At 33.9% G+C, this 16870-nt stretch overlaps 2 protein-coding genes and 1 long non-coding RNA gene across 4 annotated transcripts; 2 read left to right on the top strand and 1 right to left on the bottom strand.

The window, feature by feature from the left end:
- Nucleotides 1-1910: 1910 nt before the first annotated feature.
- Nucleotides 1911-5232, top strand: LOC109001316 (glycerophosphodiester phosphodiesterase GDPD1, chloroplastic-like). Of its 2 annotated transcripts, XM_018978551.2 has the most exons (7): nt 1911-2128; nt 2290-2474; nt 3359-3418; nt 3582-3863; nt 3974-4069; nt 4195-4391; nt 4835-5232. In XM_018978551.2, the coding sequence occupies exons 1-7, from the start codon at nt 2032-2034 to the stop codon at nt 5049-5051; spliced, it is 1134 nt and encodes a 377-aa protein (XP_018834096.1). In that variant the 5' UTR covers nt 1911-2031; the 3' UTR covers nt 5052-5232. The 2 variants fall into 2 exon arrangements, 1 of the variants encoding a protein (XP_018834096.1); XR_004801157.1 differs by lacking the exon at nt 1911-2128 and having other exon boundaries at nt 2306-2474; nt 3240-3418.
- A 383-nt stretch (nt 5233-5615) lies between these two features.
- On the bottom strand, nt 5616-7832 carry LOC109001268. Its single transcript, XR_001997854.2, has 3 exons — nt 7552-7832; nt 7402-7460; nt 5616-6428 (listed from the first exon to the last, which is right to left on the bottom strand). It is a non-coding gene; the product is annotated as an uncharacterized LOC109001268 (long non-coding RNA).
- A 3131-nt stretch (nt 7833-10963) lies between these two features.
- On the top strand, nt 10964-12889 carry LOC109001315 (NAC domain-containing protein 83-like). Its single transcript, XM_018978550.2, has 3 exons — nt 10964-11427; nt 11790-12058; nt 12391-12889. Exons 1-3 carry the CDS (start codon nt 11247-11249, stop codon nt 12754-12756), a joined length of 816 nt encoding a protein of 271 aa, XP_018834095.1. The 5' UTR covers nt 10964-11246; the 3' UTR covers nt 12757-12889.
- Nucleotides 12890-16870: the final 3981 nt, after the last annotated feature.

Below are 16870 nucleotides of genomic sequence, written 5' to 3'. Positions count from 1 at the left end.
TTAGCCTCCCAACTCTCTCTTTTTTTTTTTTTTTTATCAGTTCTTTCTCTCCTCTAATGGTTCGTTAATAAACCGACTCCCAGGGACTAGGGAGAAAGGCTTGGGGGGTTTTTCAACTATATATTTGAATGAAAAGTAGCCGTTAAGTGAAATGGTTGTTGATGAACAAATGAGGCCGATCTGCAATGTTTTGTATGTTGGGCCTGGCCCATTTTATAAAAGAGTTAGTAGGCGAGGGAATCAAAAAGTGTAGACAGCATTGGAATGGAGAGATGCAGTTTGTAATTAGAACATGGAGTTAGCTTAGTTAGCTTAGCTAGGTAGGTAGGTAGGTGGACCCTCTGCCTCTACCTAACATAGCCAATGTTCACAGCTCATTCCTCCATTTCATTAATGGCACGTGCCTTTTCTTTTTAGTATCGGTATTTAAATTATGCAACTCAATACAACAGATATTAATAATGCAAGGAAAATAAAAGATATTAATTGGGCCAGTGGCCCAGTCACATTCACGTTAGTATGTTATGGTCTGGGCTCTCAAGTCGTCGTGTTGGGCTAAGTATGTGATGGATGTTTTAACAAGAGTGAAGAGTGAGAGGGATTAAAGTAATTGGTGCTGATAGTGATGAATTAAGGAGTTTGGGAGGAGAGCCCAACTTCAACTTCAACTTCAACTTCAAGTAAAGTATAATTGAATTTTGGTTATGAAAGGATATAATAACAATTGTGTTAAAAGATTAGAAAACAAATCACCTTCACGTGAAAGAAAGATAATATATAATTGTGATTGTGGCGTTTGTCCCACTCCCCCTCCTTTTGCAACCTTTTTTTTTTTTTATGAAGACGATTGTGAAAACAAAAGAGGCCTAAGCTCTTTTATTAAAATTTTAATTTTCATAAAATCTGTCTCAACTACACTACTATATATATATATATATAAGATGTTCCAAAACTAAATTCTAATCCACGTTTCAGTCTAATTCAATTCTACATAATAATATTATTACTTCCGTAATACACACAATTATACATTGGTATTATATATTATATCATCATTGTTTCATACATTTCTTTACATGTTATCAAATAATTGAACATTTCTTTATTATTATTTTTTATAATTATTTGATAAATAAATAAATATATTTTTTAAAAAAATATTATCTTTGTTTGTTCGTCTTATGGCTGAACCTGAAGGTGAGCTGGCCGGTTCAATTTCTAGCCTCTCTCTCTCTCATAGTCATGGATGAACCAGCATCATCATCCTTTATATAATATATATAACGAAACCAGATCATCATAACATTTTGTGGCTGGAAGTTGGAACCAACTATTCCCTGTCTATTTTTAAAATTATTATTATTATTATATCAGAAATGCTAGACCAATCACACATGACACGGTGTGGGAATGACCTGGGATTTGTCCCTTTGTTTTTATTTTATTTTTGGTCAGAAAACCCACCTCTTTAGATAAGATCATAAGCCCACCGTGGCTTTGCATCATCTACAGCTCCGCCCACCACCTACGCCAAGAAGGCTACAACCACCCCCCACTAAATTTTTTTTATTTTTTAAATTTCCTTATGTAGCCACGTGTTCGAATCCTACGAATTCAATCGCGAACGATGTCCGCATCCAAACAATCCTCTAGGCCAATAAGGAAACCTTAAAAAAAAAAAAAAAAAAAAAAAAAAAAAAAAAAAGAGGGCCCTTGACCCGTCAAGTATAACGGGACGTTGCTCAATTTCTTTCTGGAATCACTTGTGATTGGACAAACCGACGTTTATAAAGAATGGAGAATATCCGAGGCATATTATGACGAGCTGTGGGAATATACTGAGTAGATCCCGTTCCGTCGCCACCACTCACACAAATAAATACGCATCCTCGAACCCCTTATTCCACCAAGAATCATTCTTCTAAACACAATAATCCTCGTTTCTCCCCTCCTCCATTTTAAACCCTCTTTCTCTTTTCTCTGCCTCTGTCTTTCTCTCTCTCCCCGTCTACGTTCCTTTTGCATAAACAGATGGCTCTCAAAGCCGTTCATGTCTCTGACGTCCCAAATCTCGACCAGGTCCCCGACAATGCCTCTCTGTCTCTCTATTCCACCCGCTTCCCCAAAGGTACGTAATCAACACCATCATTCTTGTTATCTAATCGTTTCTGCTTTTTTTTTTTTTCTTTTAATATGGTAGAACCGGAGGGCTCAAGATTTAATATCTATATTCTTCATTGCGAAACTTTTCTTATATATCTGATCCGTGTGGTTTTAATAATGGAAAAGGTGTGGATATGGGGAGGGGTAATGCGTACAGGATACCCAAATTTTTGATGATAGGGCACAGGGGCCACGGCATGAACGTCTTGCAGTCTTCCGATAAAAGAATGAGAGCCATAAAAGAGAACTCGATCGCGTCCTTCAACGCTGCCTCCAGTTTCCCTCTTGATTTCATCGAATTCGACGTCCAGGTCAGTCTAGTTTTCTTTTTGTTCTTGACGCGTCTGCGAGTCTATTTGTTCTATTCTGGAATTTATACGGAAACTTCGAGGGCACGTTGTTTTGTCGGTCTTTGTACTTTACACTCGCCGCGTAAACGGATAACTGTCTATACTCACCAGGATGCCACCAACGTTAAATTTTCTACGTACTTTTTTTTCTCTAACCTGAAGTTTTTTTTACGTACGGAATATATTCTTTCTTTGCGAGAAAAGTCTTTGTCCTCGTAAAATTACATAAAAATATTTATTTAACTATATAATTTAATTTATAATAGAAATCATTTTTATTTAATATAACAAATTAATCAAGTTAGTTTATTTTATAAATTTATGTGAAGTTATTTTTCTATAATTATTTTATGATTATTATTATTATTTTTTAATAAAAGATGCGATCTTTAATAAAATGTCAAGAAAAGGCCAAATTTACCATATGTCCGCATATTCTTTTATTAATCTTGAAAATTTTAATATAGGAAAGCAATATTGAAATTTTCTACGTACTTTTACTTTAATCTAGATTTTTTTTAACCTAAGACGGCATTAATACAATGATAAAGATAACAAAATTTACAATATGTCCGGAAGTTCTTAATCAATCTTGGAAAACTTAATTTAGGGAAACAATATATGCTCTTCACAAACTCGGATTTTCGGTTTATTTTATGGGGGTGCTGATGTGTGTATTTGTTTGTTTGCTTCTTCTTTTTTCCCCTTTTTTTTTTTAAAAAAAAGGGATATTATTTAAAAAAGAGAAATAGAAGTTTGCAGATGAATGAGGCATAGATCAGCTTGAGACGGCGAAGTTTTTGAAAAAAAAAAAAAAAAAAATCAAAATGTGGTGGTTTTTGTAGGTGACTAAAGATGGCTGCCCAGTCATTTTCCACGACGACTTGATTCTCTCTGAAAATAACGTAAGCTCCTCTTGCCTTTCTCTGTCATATTTTAATCTTTTCTGCAACGTCTCTTTTTTTTTTACTTTAAATATTCCATGTTTAATTTTGGAGCTTCTTTGTCTCTCTCTCTCTCTCTGTTTTTTTAATATTTTGTATACGGTTCTGGAAAATCTCATTTCAGGGTACTGTGTTTGAGAGAAGGGTTACAGAACTTTCTCTTGCAGAATTCCTTTGTTATGGTCCCCAAAGTGAGCCCGGCAAGGTGGGAAACACCCTGCTGAGAAAAACCAAAGATGGCAAAATTCTTAAGTGGGATGTTGACACAGATGACCCTCTTTGTACCCTTCAAGAAGCATTTCAGCAAGTGGAACCCTCTTTGGGCTTCAATATTGAGTTGAAATTCGATGATCACATCGTCTACCAGCCAGATTATCTCATCCATGTCATCCAAGCCATTCTGCAGGTTCTATTACTTCGAACAATTCTTTTATTACCCCCCTCCCCCCTCTTTTTTGCTGAATGTTAATAATGTTTCGGTTCTAAAAACATTATGTGGATTCTGTGGAACAACAGGTGGTGTTTGAGCACGCTAAAGACAGAGCCATTCTGTTCTCGACCTTCCAGCCAGATGCGGCACTTATCGTTAGAAAATTACAGAGCACCTTCCCTGTAAGCACTCTTTGTTATTTATAATTTTCTTTTATTATTATTGGGGACTTGGCGGGGGGGCTCTCCGAGTTAGCTTGCTTATACTAAACTTAACAAGTGGTGATTGTCGTTATAAATGGTACCAGGTCTTCTTTTTGACAAATGGGGGTACCGAGATTTACTACGATGTGAGGAGGAACTCCTTGGAGGAGGCCATAAAGCTGTGTTTGGAGGGTGGTTTGCAAGGAATTGTCTCAGAGGTTAAGGGAGTTTTTAGAAATCCAGGGGCAGTGACCAAGTCCAAGGAGGCCAATCTTTCATTCCTTACATACGGCAAATTGAAGTAAGCTTTCGCGTTCCAGTATATCTCAATTACTTCATGGAAGCTCTTGCTTAGGAAATTTGATAGACCTTGGCCATATTCTTCCTTGAAAATTCAGCTGTTGTGATGCAAAGACATATACAGCCTGCCAATGTCCATTTTACTCCGAGTACTTTAATTTGGTCATTGCTTGGTATTTCAATGAAGCAGCCTTGTTGGATTTTGGTTTCTTTTTCTACAAAAGAATATTATAACTTTTTTCAATACCCAATTTGTTAAATATATATATATAATACATTTTTCCCTTTTCAACACGAATTTAAGATGGAAGATTTGCTAATTAGCCTCAGTATGAATATATGTCATAGCCATGTCATGTGTGTCACGTATAAGCATGTTCAAATACTTTTTAAGATGGAATTGGTTTTTAAGATTGCTTGTGTTATGAAAATTGTGTGTGGCAGCAACGTGCCTGAAGCAGTTTACGTGCAACATCTAATGGGAATTGACGGTGTGATAGTCGATCTAGTCAGAGAGATCACTGAAGCGGTTTCCGAGATGATAAAGCCATCCAAGGCTGGTGAAGAGGATGGGAAGTTGCAGGCAGCAGCGAAGCCTCAGTTCTCGGAGCGGGAGCTTGCATTTCTCCTCAAGCTTATTCCAGAGTTGATTCAGCACTAGTCCCTGGCTCTTACACTTCTGTATTTTAGCTAAAATTCTTAGGCGTGGAGGTTACCACATTTACCTTTGCATTGTACATAAATTGCTCATTTCCATCTCCAAAAAATGTCGATTTGTGGTCCTCCATTTGTAGCTCTAACGATGTTAAAATGATATTTAGTTTCAGCAAATCTGTTCGAAAGTTGAAAAAAGGCCCTTTAAAAGAAAATCAATCGCTAGCTAGCAGCTCTTAGCGACCGTAAGCATCCCCAGCTCTTTAATTTGAAAGAAAACCCACACAGTTAGCAACCTCAATCCTTCGTGGAAGAAGTAATTTGCAAAGCAAATGAACTGAAGAGTGTAGTCCTCCATCACCATCAGCGAGGAAGAAGTCAATCTGGGTTTTATAGGTACAAGTTTCCGAGTTCTTTTTTTCTTGTTTTTTTCCCAAACTGGGCAGTTTCAAATTTAATTTTGGAAAGAACTTTCATATCCTTAAGCAGACAAGATAGTGATCTTCCAGTTTTGTTGTCCTTTTTATTTATTTATTTATTATTTTTTTGGTGGGGTGGGGCGGGGCGGGGATTGGAGAATATGTCTCTGTTGATCAAAACGATTATGGTCAGAGAACTAGAGCACTGCCATTCCATAAACTGGAATCAGTAGCTCCTACAGCCTGGACTACCAAACAGAGTACTTTGACAAAAAGCACAAACAAGTGCTCATCCTGCATCCATCCAATCCAAGCTATATATTAGAGACGTTCAATCTCATTCGATTATCACTTCTTCATTTACTAAGTTAGAAGCCACCTCAGTCCCAACAATGTTTCTGTAGCAAATATCATTACTTGGATTATCTAGTACAAAAAGCAGAGTTCCATTAGCATACAACAAATGTTCTTAATCGGTGCCAATAATTTGCTAAAGAGATAAGGATAATATACCAATCGGTCATGATCATTGTACTTATATGTCCAACAGATTTCCAATAAATTTCCACCAGCATACAACACAACTTACATAACCTAACAGTTTCTTTAGATAATCTAACCCATCTATTACATAACCTGTCCGGTTGGTAGAAACAATGGGAATTCACTTAGATCCTATTAAATAACATGAAATAACTATGGCAAATCTCGATTACACATGAAGTAATGTGCGTGAACGCCGCACTTCTGCTTGTTTCATCAGAAGATCAACTTGATCATAGTGAATAGCCAACTCCCTTTTCTCAATCTCATCATTTCTCTAGTGAAGCACCATCGAGAAGATCTCATCCTCTTTTGTGGAGCTCTTCCTCCGTCCTCAACAATTCATTTTCTCTCTTTAAAAGTTTGTTCTCTTTGTCTTCATTACTATCTACCCATTTGAAATAGTTGCAATATGATAATCTCTGTTAATATTAAACATAAAAAGGATTATTGTGGATGTCAACATTTTTATTTCAACATGTATATATTATGTTCATCATATTCTATATTGACCTCTGTATTGTACTTTGGATACTCAAAGATACAAAATAACACTGACAGATCTTGCAAAGTCAAAATACAGCACTAACAGATCTTGGAAATTCAAAAGAACAAAATGGACCAGGCGCTTATAACAAGATACAAAGCAAATACTGAAAAAATCACATCAAATACTTATGACTTTACAGAACGTGGATAGAAGAATTGAATCAAACAAGTCACAGATGCATTGTTATATGCAGCTTGTGTCTTGTGACACCGACAACACATGTTACTGAATTTTAAAAGGTAAATAAACCTGAGAAAGAGGAGAGAAGTATTTGTTGCAGAACAAGTGGGTTTAGTCGATGGGCTTCTCGGCTTGTAATTAGCGAAAGATGGTACAAAATGATTTTAAATCAAAAGATTAAAAACTAATTGGTATTAGCCACTTTGAGGGTAGACTTAACTGCTACTACAAACCACAATGAATGTTGAATCTTTCCTGAGTAAAAATGACTATCAATGGTGAATACATAATAATGATTAAAAGCATATACTTAACACGTGATGGGTAGAGGCCAATCTAATATTTATTATAAGAGAAGCATGAGAAACCCTTATTGTATGATGCTGTCAGAGGCATTTGATAACTAGTCTATATTGTTTTTTCATGAATTTCCTTCATTATGTTCAATTTTCTCTCGTGTCAATATAAGTCAACTCAAAGTTTTAATAAACAAAATGCACTTATCAATAAGTAACAGATAAACTCTCAAACTAATAGTGTGCTAGCAAAACAAGCGCATCCAAAAATAAGTTATCAAACTAGAATGAATCCGAAGATATAAAATAGAAAGCCAAGAAGAAAATAAATTCAAGCAAAATATTGGATAGGGGAGAAAAGTGAAGTACCCGTGAAACTTCAAGCAGAGCCTTCAGAATTAGATGCTGAAAATCGAACTTGTGTTAGCCTGCAAAGCAAGAAAACTTCTTAGACTGAGCACAAATGGACACTACTCATCAAAAAGATTGCAGGAATACAAGACATTTCACAAGAATCACCAAGTAACGAGAGTGCAGGATACGTTAGCTTTGTTGCTCTGCAGGCTTTAGATTTGGTCATGAACTTCGAGATGAAGGGAGGGAGGGAGGGAGGGACTCTGTCGCACGTGGATTAGGTTCAGATTTGGTCAACGAAATCAGGATGAAGGTGAAGGGAGGGTTAGGGTTAAGAGAAGGAAAGGGAATCGAGATGATCCTGTAGGGAGGGAGGGACTGTTCTCCCGCCCAGCATTTTCGCGTTTAAGTTATCTCCCGCCCAAAACGCAGCCCCCCTCTCTACCCCCCCGTAAGCGAACAATACGACGATGTACTCCGCATTTGATTACATTACTTAAAGTTATATATAGTCGTATAGTTATTTTAAAAAATAATAAAATTTATTATTAAAAAAATAATTATATGATATTTTTATATTTATGATTATAAATATCATTTATCTTTATTAATCACCGTAGATCGCCAAGCTGGGTCATGCGCAAACTAGGTTGCATACAGAGTTTTTCATGTATTATGGTGGAGCTGAGACAGGAAATATCGCATAAAAAAAAAAAAAAACGCATAAGAAATTGGGTGTGTAGTGTGTGTGTTACTGTATTATGAGTGGGCCCAAAATAGCGAAGCAAATGGTGTTTTATGATGGAAAGAAAAGTTGGGACACGTTATAAGATGCATCCTTTGAAAGCAAGACGTACAGGAACGCATGCAGAATGGATGATATGGTATAAATGCTATGCTAGCTGACAATAATAATATATAGAATCTGCTGCTTTTGGAATATTTTTTTTATTAATAAAACAAGTAAGTATGATAATGTAACAGAATTAGGCATTTGATTCTTCAAAGCAATTAAGTGCATTCATTCATTGCTTCGCTTTAACATTTGAAAGCTAAATATTCTCAAAGCATGCAACTGTATATTTGGCTGCCTTCTTTTCCCTATTTCTCTTATATATTATATATTAATTAAACAAATGTGCATTCTACGCAGTAGCCAGCCAGCCAGCCAGCCAGCTAGCGAGGGACAGGAGGATCATATATCATTTTCTATAGCTTTGGTAAAACGCATATCGTGATGATCATGTTTACTTACTTACAGCATATGCTGATCTATCTATATCTAGCTAGCCTAAGCCTAGTTTAATATCCCTGGCTGGCCCATATTATATTATCTTCTTCGACATAAGCATGCATGTGATCTGATCTTGGGTTTGGTCCTACCGGATATAATCACGGACCGACAGGGGCTGGCTTGGGTTTCACATCTAATTTGAGAACCCATCCAGCCCAAGCTTATATATAATATAACCTTTGTTTAAAGTTTTTTAAACAAAGATATTTTCAAGAAAGCCAGGCTTTTGCTTATAATATTAGAGGATACAAAATTCAAACAATATTTGAACTTTTATTTTAATCACGTCAGAGACGGAGGAATAGGGAAAAACAATCTCGAAATCAGTTACAAACAATGTATTGGGCATGAGATATAATTAATTCCTAGGGCAGTGGTATTGGCACTAATTAATATAATTATTCGAAGAAAGAGCTTGATGATATGCTTATAACAACAATATAAGATCATGGCAGCCGAGTAATAACAGATCGAATTGCATGTAGATAGATGATCATCGAGATCAATAACAGGTCGTTCCAAATTCCAAGGACCTGCCTGCCTCCAAGTTAATTTGAACGTTCTAGGCCTCCCGTGAAAAAAACAAGTGCTCTGATCCAATTAAAGAGGAGTGAGATGATAATATTAATCATAAACAAACTCCTGCATGATAAAAACGAATCTGGCAGTCGTACTGATGAGTTGTCATCAATTTTAATTAAGGACATGACCGCCCACGACATGGGGCATAATAATATCACTATTCAATGTGTTGTTTCTTCATCAGATAAATCAATTTCTGATTCTATATATATAATATTTATGTGTTCAAACACGCATCGATCTAGAGGTACGTACTCATGTATTGTTCTTACAAACTTCTTTTTCCAATGACAACTTCGATCGTTATGCATGCATGCATGGGGGTGGATATATACCTGAATGATACTTTTCATGTCCATCATTATCAATTTATCAGGCCCCGTTGACCTAATTGAAACTTAATCAATCAAGAGATCTAGAAGCTAGAAGAATTGTCTGCACTGCATATATATGACCAACAGGTTGATGATCTTCATTAGCTGGTCGATCGTTCTCGGCGGGGGTAAACTCAAACTAGCCATGGAAATTAATGGGATTTCCCGACAAGGTAAACTCAAACTAGCCATAGAAATTAATGGGATTTCCCGACAAAGTACTCTCTCTCAATTGTTTTTTTTTTTTTTAAACTGTCATACATCTCGTATGATATGAGATCCCCGGCCAAGTCTTTACTTCAGTTTTAACACAAAATTGATGGGTTTTTTTTTTTTTTTTTAAAGAGTAATCTCGTTAAATTAGTTAAAAATTAAATTCATTAAAAATTTAACTACTAAACTATAAAATGTGATCACATTAAAATAATTAATTCTAAATAATTAAAATTTAACTACAATCACTTCTAAACTTATTTTTAAATTTGAAAGGAACTATTCATTTATCAAATACATTTTATATTAATTATTTCTCTCTTTTTTTATGTCAATTATTTATCTCTTCATTTTAAATGATAATTGAAAAAATATAATTATAATATGATTATTAATTAATATATAATATTATGAATAGTAAAATATGATAAAATAAAATAAATTCATAATTAAAAAATTAGAATATTTTTAAAATTATTAATTACTCATTACTATATAATGAATAAATAAATAATTTAATGTGTAAATTTGATGTGAATAGTTAAAGTTAAATTTATCTTATATTATTTTATTATCATATAATAAAAAAAATGACTATTATTATTTAATTATGTGAATAGAATAATCAAAAGTTAAATTTATTTTATATTTATAAAAAAATATATTTTAATTTTAACTAATCTGATAAGAGTATTCTAAGATGAAAAAAAAAAAAGAAAGAAAGAAAGAAAGAAAGAAAAGAAAAGGTCCGCCATGACTTTCTTTTTGTCCTTATAATGCTATATTATAATGCTATACTGGATAATATGGACTACAACGCAGAGGTAGCTAGGTACGTAATGGAAACATCGTATTCGAGTGCTTATTGAATTGGGGGAATAAAAAACAAAGTTTGAAGTCGGTAAACAACGTGTCACACATGGGAGCTCATACTACACGGCATCTAGCGTGCTAGATTGACCGAAAGCAGGCCGTGTACGTACGAAATATTGATCGGTGATACACGTTCGTAAAAAGAACCCTCGTCAAACCAAACCAATTCCATTTCCCAAGTTTTATAAAAAAAAAAAAAAAAAATTCCATTTCCCAAGTCAAGAAAGGAGTACTTCCCAGTCAGAATATACAGTAGTTTGAGTTTCTTCTTTCCCCCTCTCTCTCTATGAGTATATATATCAAAGAACGGTGTCTAGTACTTCCAAACCCTAGAGAGGCATGAGAGCCCACCTTCAACGCCAGACACAAGTCCACCTTCCCTCTCCTCTTGCTTCTCTGTCATTAATTTGTTGTATAACATGATATATTCCAACATGAGACGTTGTATTTGATCTCTTTGTATCGCCCGCGCATCTTGTTTGAGATAATTAGATTTAGTTTAGGTTTTAGGGATACTGGACATCATGGAAAAACCAATTTCTCTCATCAATGGAGGGATCAGACTGCCTATCGGGTACCGGTTCCGTCCCACTGACGAAGAGCTCGTCGTTCACTACTTGAAACGCAAGATCTTCTCTATCCCATTGCCGGCTTCAGTCATTCCCGAGTTTGATGTTTTCCAGACTGATCCTTGGGGATTGCCAGGTTAGTATGGAAATCTCTATATATATAGGTGTGTATGTGTGTTTGTATATATAATATTAAGTTCGAAATTTTTAATTCCTCAATTGATTGGACTTTCTTTTAGTCTTGTTTTTTGTTGTTGTAATATTTACAGCTGATCATGAGGAATACCGAAGCGTACAAATTACTAAATTCCAATATCTTTACTATATATATTTTATATAGCTTAGCTACATTTTATTCTACGAACCGTATATATTATATTAGATCGATGTTTGTATATTTTTACTGGTAGATTAATATGATTTCATGACCGTTGTTTTAGAAATGATGGTCGAAAAACGAAAAGGGCTTATCGTGTTCTCTTTCTTTCATGTCTTTAGGTGATTTGAAGGAAAAGAGGTACTTCTTTGGCACTAAAAAGAGGAGTGGTACTGTTCATGAAAGCAAGTGCAAGAGAGCTGCTGGTTCTGGTTACTGGAAACCTATTGGCAAATATAAGCAGATATTAGATTCCAAGAGCAACCAAACACTTGGGATAAGGAGAACTTTGATTTTCTGTGAAAGGAAGCGTTCTTATGGAACCAAGACAAGATGGGTCATGCACGAATTTCGTCTTCTTGACTCTGAAACAAACCTCGGCTCCACCCAGGTATATATATATAGGACCAGCTAGCTAGCATATATGGTAGTAGTTCTTATATATTAGAAGAATAATTCTATACTAGTACACACCCCTTAAAAAAGTTCTCTTATTAGAATATTAGAATTAGAGCTATAATATATATCACATGAATATATATATATATATATATATATTTGAAGGAAAATTATTTGACTAATTTTGAGTGAAATTCTGAGCGAGCTAGCTAGGATTTTCTGTGAAATTCAAATAATATTTATTTCGTGCTTAAGATTTCATGTGAACTTGATGCATGCGGCCTGATGATGGTTTTGATTTTGAATATATCCATATATATATAGGTCATGATGTCTAAAACGGAGATTGAAGATTGGGTTGTCTATCGTGTATTTCAAAGAAAGAAAAGACCTGAAAAACAAGCTGGGATCATTTCTCGGTCATCTAACAACGAGAACAGCGAGAGAATGGAGGCGATCATGATCAGGCCAAATCTTATGAATTACTGCATGTTGGAATTAGACAACTCTAGATCTGATCACTACTTAGGCCCTCCTCAAGTACCTAATTCCTCATCATGTTCGAGTGAAATCACTCATGAGGTCTCCTCTAATAATGCGTTAGATCAGGAAGAAACAAGCTGTTCCCGAAGTAGGATTTCTTCATTTTCACACATATATATTAATGTACATGAGAGAGCCTTAAATTAAAACGTCGTGAGCTAGAGACTTGTCATATCAGGTATTCATGAAGTTATACTACTCGATCGTGTCATGTTATGCAACAAATTAATTATATGCCTTTAACTCATCATGTTTCAGCTAGCAAGAAAATCCTTAATTATCTCTCTCTCTCTCTCTCTCTATATATATATATATATATATATAATTCAATTACTGATCATCATTGTATTCTTTCCCCCACCCACTTTTTTTTTTTTTTAAATTCGATGGAATTAATTAAAATTTAATCATATATAAATATAGCGCCGATCAAGGTGGTAGTAGTACTAGTGATTATTGCTCAGAATTAAAGGTGTTTTTGTTTGGAAAGGCAAATAATTTTTGAGAGAAAAGACGATAGAAAGTAATGAAAAGATAGATAGATAGATAGGCATCCAAAGAAAGAAGCAAAGACGTTAATGTGTATGCTTTAATCATGAGGTTTTGCAAAAGAAGCAATATATATATAACCAGCAGCTTTAACTACTTATGGGTCAACAACATGACAAATGTAACGTCGTCGTACTAAGATGCCGTTGCAATTAATTGAGCATCATGAACTGCACATGGGGCCGCCCGATCGATTCACAATATCTATCTATCTATCCATCTTTTATTTGTTCTATTTTTCGATCCATTTATTATATATATATATATATATAGTTTTTAAAAATAGAGCATCTGATCTGATCTGATCATAATTATAAGTTAATAAATATTTCTTAGTTCCATTTAACGAATCTCCACGACTTTTTCACCTAGTGAATCAATTTTATATATAAGCAGCTAGCTAGCTAGCATAAAAATAAAAAGAGATTCTCACCCCTTTCCATTAAATATATATATATATATATATATATATATATATATATATGGTACGTACGTGTAGCTAGCTAGCCAGCTAGGTTGTGTTAATGGGGAAGATAACAAAGCTGGAAGGAAGCAAAAGAGCAGGTAGCAGCTTGGACAAGTACTCGACCCTCATGGGGGTTGAGAATAAGATTCTTTTTGTCCATCAGACATCTATGCATTGCATTGATAATTCTGTCTTCCCTTAAATTATTTATTAACTTACAAAATGTTATTGGCCCGGGTTGTTGTTTTTAACTTAATAGATAATATCATGGGCTTCTCATATATTATATATATATATCGCTGGACCATGCATCACTGGCCTGCATATATGACCTTTTTGTTTTTCTTGTAATTTATAATATATAGTTTTTTTTTATCGCGTTTATTAATTATTGATAATAATTATTAATGTTTAAGAAAATGTTAGAAACGGATGACTTATAAATGGATGGTTAAGATAATATATATTATGGATCCTGGTCCTTTGACGTCTCTCCACTTAAATGCTAGCTCATCCCGGCCCAACCCATTATTTGTTTCTCATAAAATTTTAACCTTTCTTTAGTACCACTAAAAAACGAGACAATTCTTTCTGCTCAATTGATGGACCGGTCGGTCCACCCACCCAGCTAGCCACAATAATTAGTACTCTAGCTTGGCCTTGCGGGTAGCAGCAACATCAATGGAATGAAATGGTTAATACGAATAATATTAGGTACAATCTTATTATAGGCGTCGTATAATTATTTTATAAAACAATATGATTTATTATTAAAAAATTATTTAATTTTTTTATGTAAATTTTATATTTACTAACTTTTTTTAAAAAAATTACGTGACGTTTAAACACTCCATAACTGTAACTATTATTTCTTCATAAATATATAGATAATTTCAATGCAGTAACTTCTAATTTAATTTCAAGGAAATAATATTGTTTGCTAAATTTATGGATAAAGATATTCCGGTGTTTCTTCGAAGTACGGATATTAATTAGGAAATTAATCGTTCTAAAAGTATAGAAGGAATCTTTTTCAATACAAGATATATAGGAAGGCCTATAAATATTACTTCATTGTTGATGTCGAGAAGGAAAATTCATTCATAAATAGTACTACTGTTGCCAATTGTCTGTGTTTGCAGTTGGGGCACGCAATAATATTCCTTACATTACTACGTATTCTGCAAGTGATTTTGTCGCAATTAGTCAATATTCTTCTTGAAAATAATTTTTTCCTGCCACCTCAACTCTCAAGTCTTTATTTTTAGAGATGAGATGAGATGAGATTAAAATTAAAAAATTAAATAAAATATTATTAAAATATATTTTTTAATATTATTTTTATAATTTTAAGATTTAAAAAAATTAAATTATTTATTTTATTTTATGTAAAAATTTAAAAAAATTATAATAATAAAATAAAATGAGATGAAATGAGATGTTTCCTAAAAACAAACGAGACCTTAGCTGCCTCTCCGAAAATAAGTGTCAAAATCCGCGAGTGAAATGTTGATCAGAAATACTATTCTTTCCAGGTGATCGTTAGAAAAGTGAACACCTCTTTTTCTGTGTGCTTGCATTACCGTAAAAAAGCTTTTATTTTCAACTATTTTCGTGAATAATAGATTTTTTCGGTTAAATTCACGGAAATTTATTACTTCCTGCATATATTCGGCCGCAAATGCTTTATTTGCAGCTAATAAAGTCGCTTAAAATAAATATTTGTTACAATAATTATGGAGGAAATTTTTTTTTTGTCATGTTCATTGGTTAGGAATTTTTTTTTTTTCTACATGCTGATGACCTTATTGAAAATACTCATGAGAAGTGTTAATTAAGAATGGTGATTACTCATGTGCAAATATTGCAGGAAAAATAGTATTTCCTGCCAACTATTTGATAGGTAATATTCATTTATTGTGATCTACAAAATACTCACGAAAAGTGTTACAGCTGTAAAGATATTTCATAAAATTAAACTAATAAATTGACATAATTTCGTATGATACGTTAGATTTATTTTATAATAAAAGCAATTTATAATCTAATATACCACATCAAATTATTTCAATTTGTAAATTTATTTTTATGTGATTTCTTTGTAACTAAAACATTTATCTTTCTTTTTGCCAAGTTGTATTTTAGTGGACAAAATTCTAGGCTGAACATCAACCAATTTGACCCACTAATAATGAGGTATTCATGTTCAATTTATTATTAATTAGCCACATTTGCTTTGCCACAAACTAATTCTCAATTATTATTTGGTCAAATAATAAGTATTAATAATCATGATTCTGGTTAAAAGACCTGTATGTCAATTCATAATTATGTCCTGTGTAATCCAATGCCTGATTATACAACTTGATCTCAACGCTTACGACTTCGATCACTTCATATCCTCAAAGTCCAGACCAAGTCTACTACAACCAACATACATATATTGATATATTAATGGTAGTCATTATAGTCACAAACATGTATATACTTGCATAAAGTTTATATTCCAGGCTATAGAGCATTTACATGGACATCAAGAGTTATCTCGATTAATTAAAACAACTTGTAATTAAGTTCATACATCTAGTTTAGTAGTTCTTTCTCTATCCTGGATGAAGTTGCATGCATGGAGGCTTGGTTTATTACTGTAGCTGTGTACTGGCACTCTGTCTTCACCAATTGTCTTTTTATAAAACTATTCTATGGTCAATCCCTATCAACCTAGTGGCGAATAGATGTTTCTGAAAACTACCCCCATAGCAGAGGAACATCACCTATTGCTATTGGTCTTGTATTTAACTCTAAAGATAATATTATGATATATTATCACTTGGTGACACATGGAAAATATACCGTAAGTTGAGAGGGCAAAAAAAACTAAAGTATACATGTACCAAGCAGCTTGTCTTTTTCCCACCTAGTCTTAAGTTATCAAAAAGTTTTGCCTAAACCTACACAACTGTATAAACCATGCATGCTAGCTAGTAAACTGTGATAGCTATTTTTCTTTGACAAACCAAGACCCCACACCACTAGTTCAACCAATATGCTCAACAAAAGAATATCTACTTGCTGGAAGGATTTTACTCAGCTAATAAAAAACTTCAAAAGTTCAAAAACCTAGTACCTACATATATAGTGATGCCTATGTAGGACTCCAATTCTGTCACACGGGAAAAAAACTACTTCTTAACATCTAAAAAATTGTCCCTCATAGCATCCACGTCTCTCTTGGAAGCCTCAAAT

Source organism: Juglans regia, chromosome 1 (genome assembly GCF_001411555.2).
Source record: "Juglans regia cultivar Chandler chromosome 1, Walnut 2.0, whole genome shotgun sequence".
Classification (NCBI taxonomy): Eukaryota; Viridiplantae; Streptophyta; class Magnoliopsida; order Fagales; family Juglandaceae; genus Juglans; species Juglans regia.
Note: the sequence above shows the minus strand (reverse complement) of the source record. Positions and strands in the feature narration are given on the sequence as shown.

Excerpts from the sequence above, each read along its gene's own strand:
- LOC109001316 (XM_018978551.2), top strand. The coding sequence starts at position 2,032 with ATGGCTCTCAAAGCCGTTCATGTCTCTGACGTCCCAAATCTCGACCAG. Across the intron at positions 3,419-3,581 it reads TGATTCTCTCTGAAAATAAC|GGTACTGTGTTTGAGAGAAG; the intron begins GTAAGCTCCTCT and ends ATCTCATTTCAG. Across the intron at positions 4,392-4,834 it reads CTTACATACGGCAAATTGAA|CAACGTGCCTGAAGCAGTTT; the intron begins GTAAGCTTTCGC and ends TGTGTGTGGCAG.
- LOC109001315 (XM_018978550.2), top strand. The coding sequence starts at position 11,247 with ATGGAAAAACCAATTTCTCTCATCAATGGAGGGATCAGACTGCCTATC. Across the intron at positions 11,428-11,789 it reads TGATCCTTGGGGATTGCCAG|GTGATTTGAAGGAAAAGAGG; the intron begins GTTAGTATGGAA and ends TCATGTCTTTAG. Across the intron at positions 12,059-12,390 it reads CAAACCTCGGCTCCACCCAG|GTCATGATGTCTAAAACGGA; the intron begins GTATATATATAT and ends ATATATATATAG.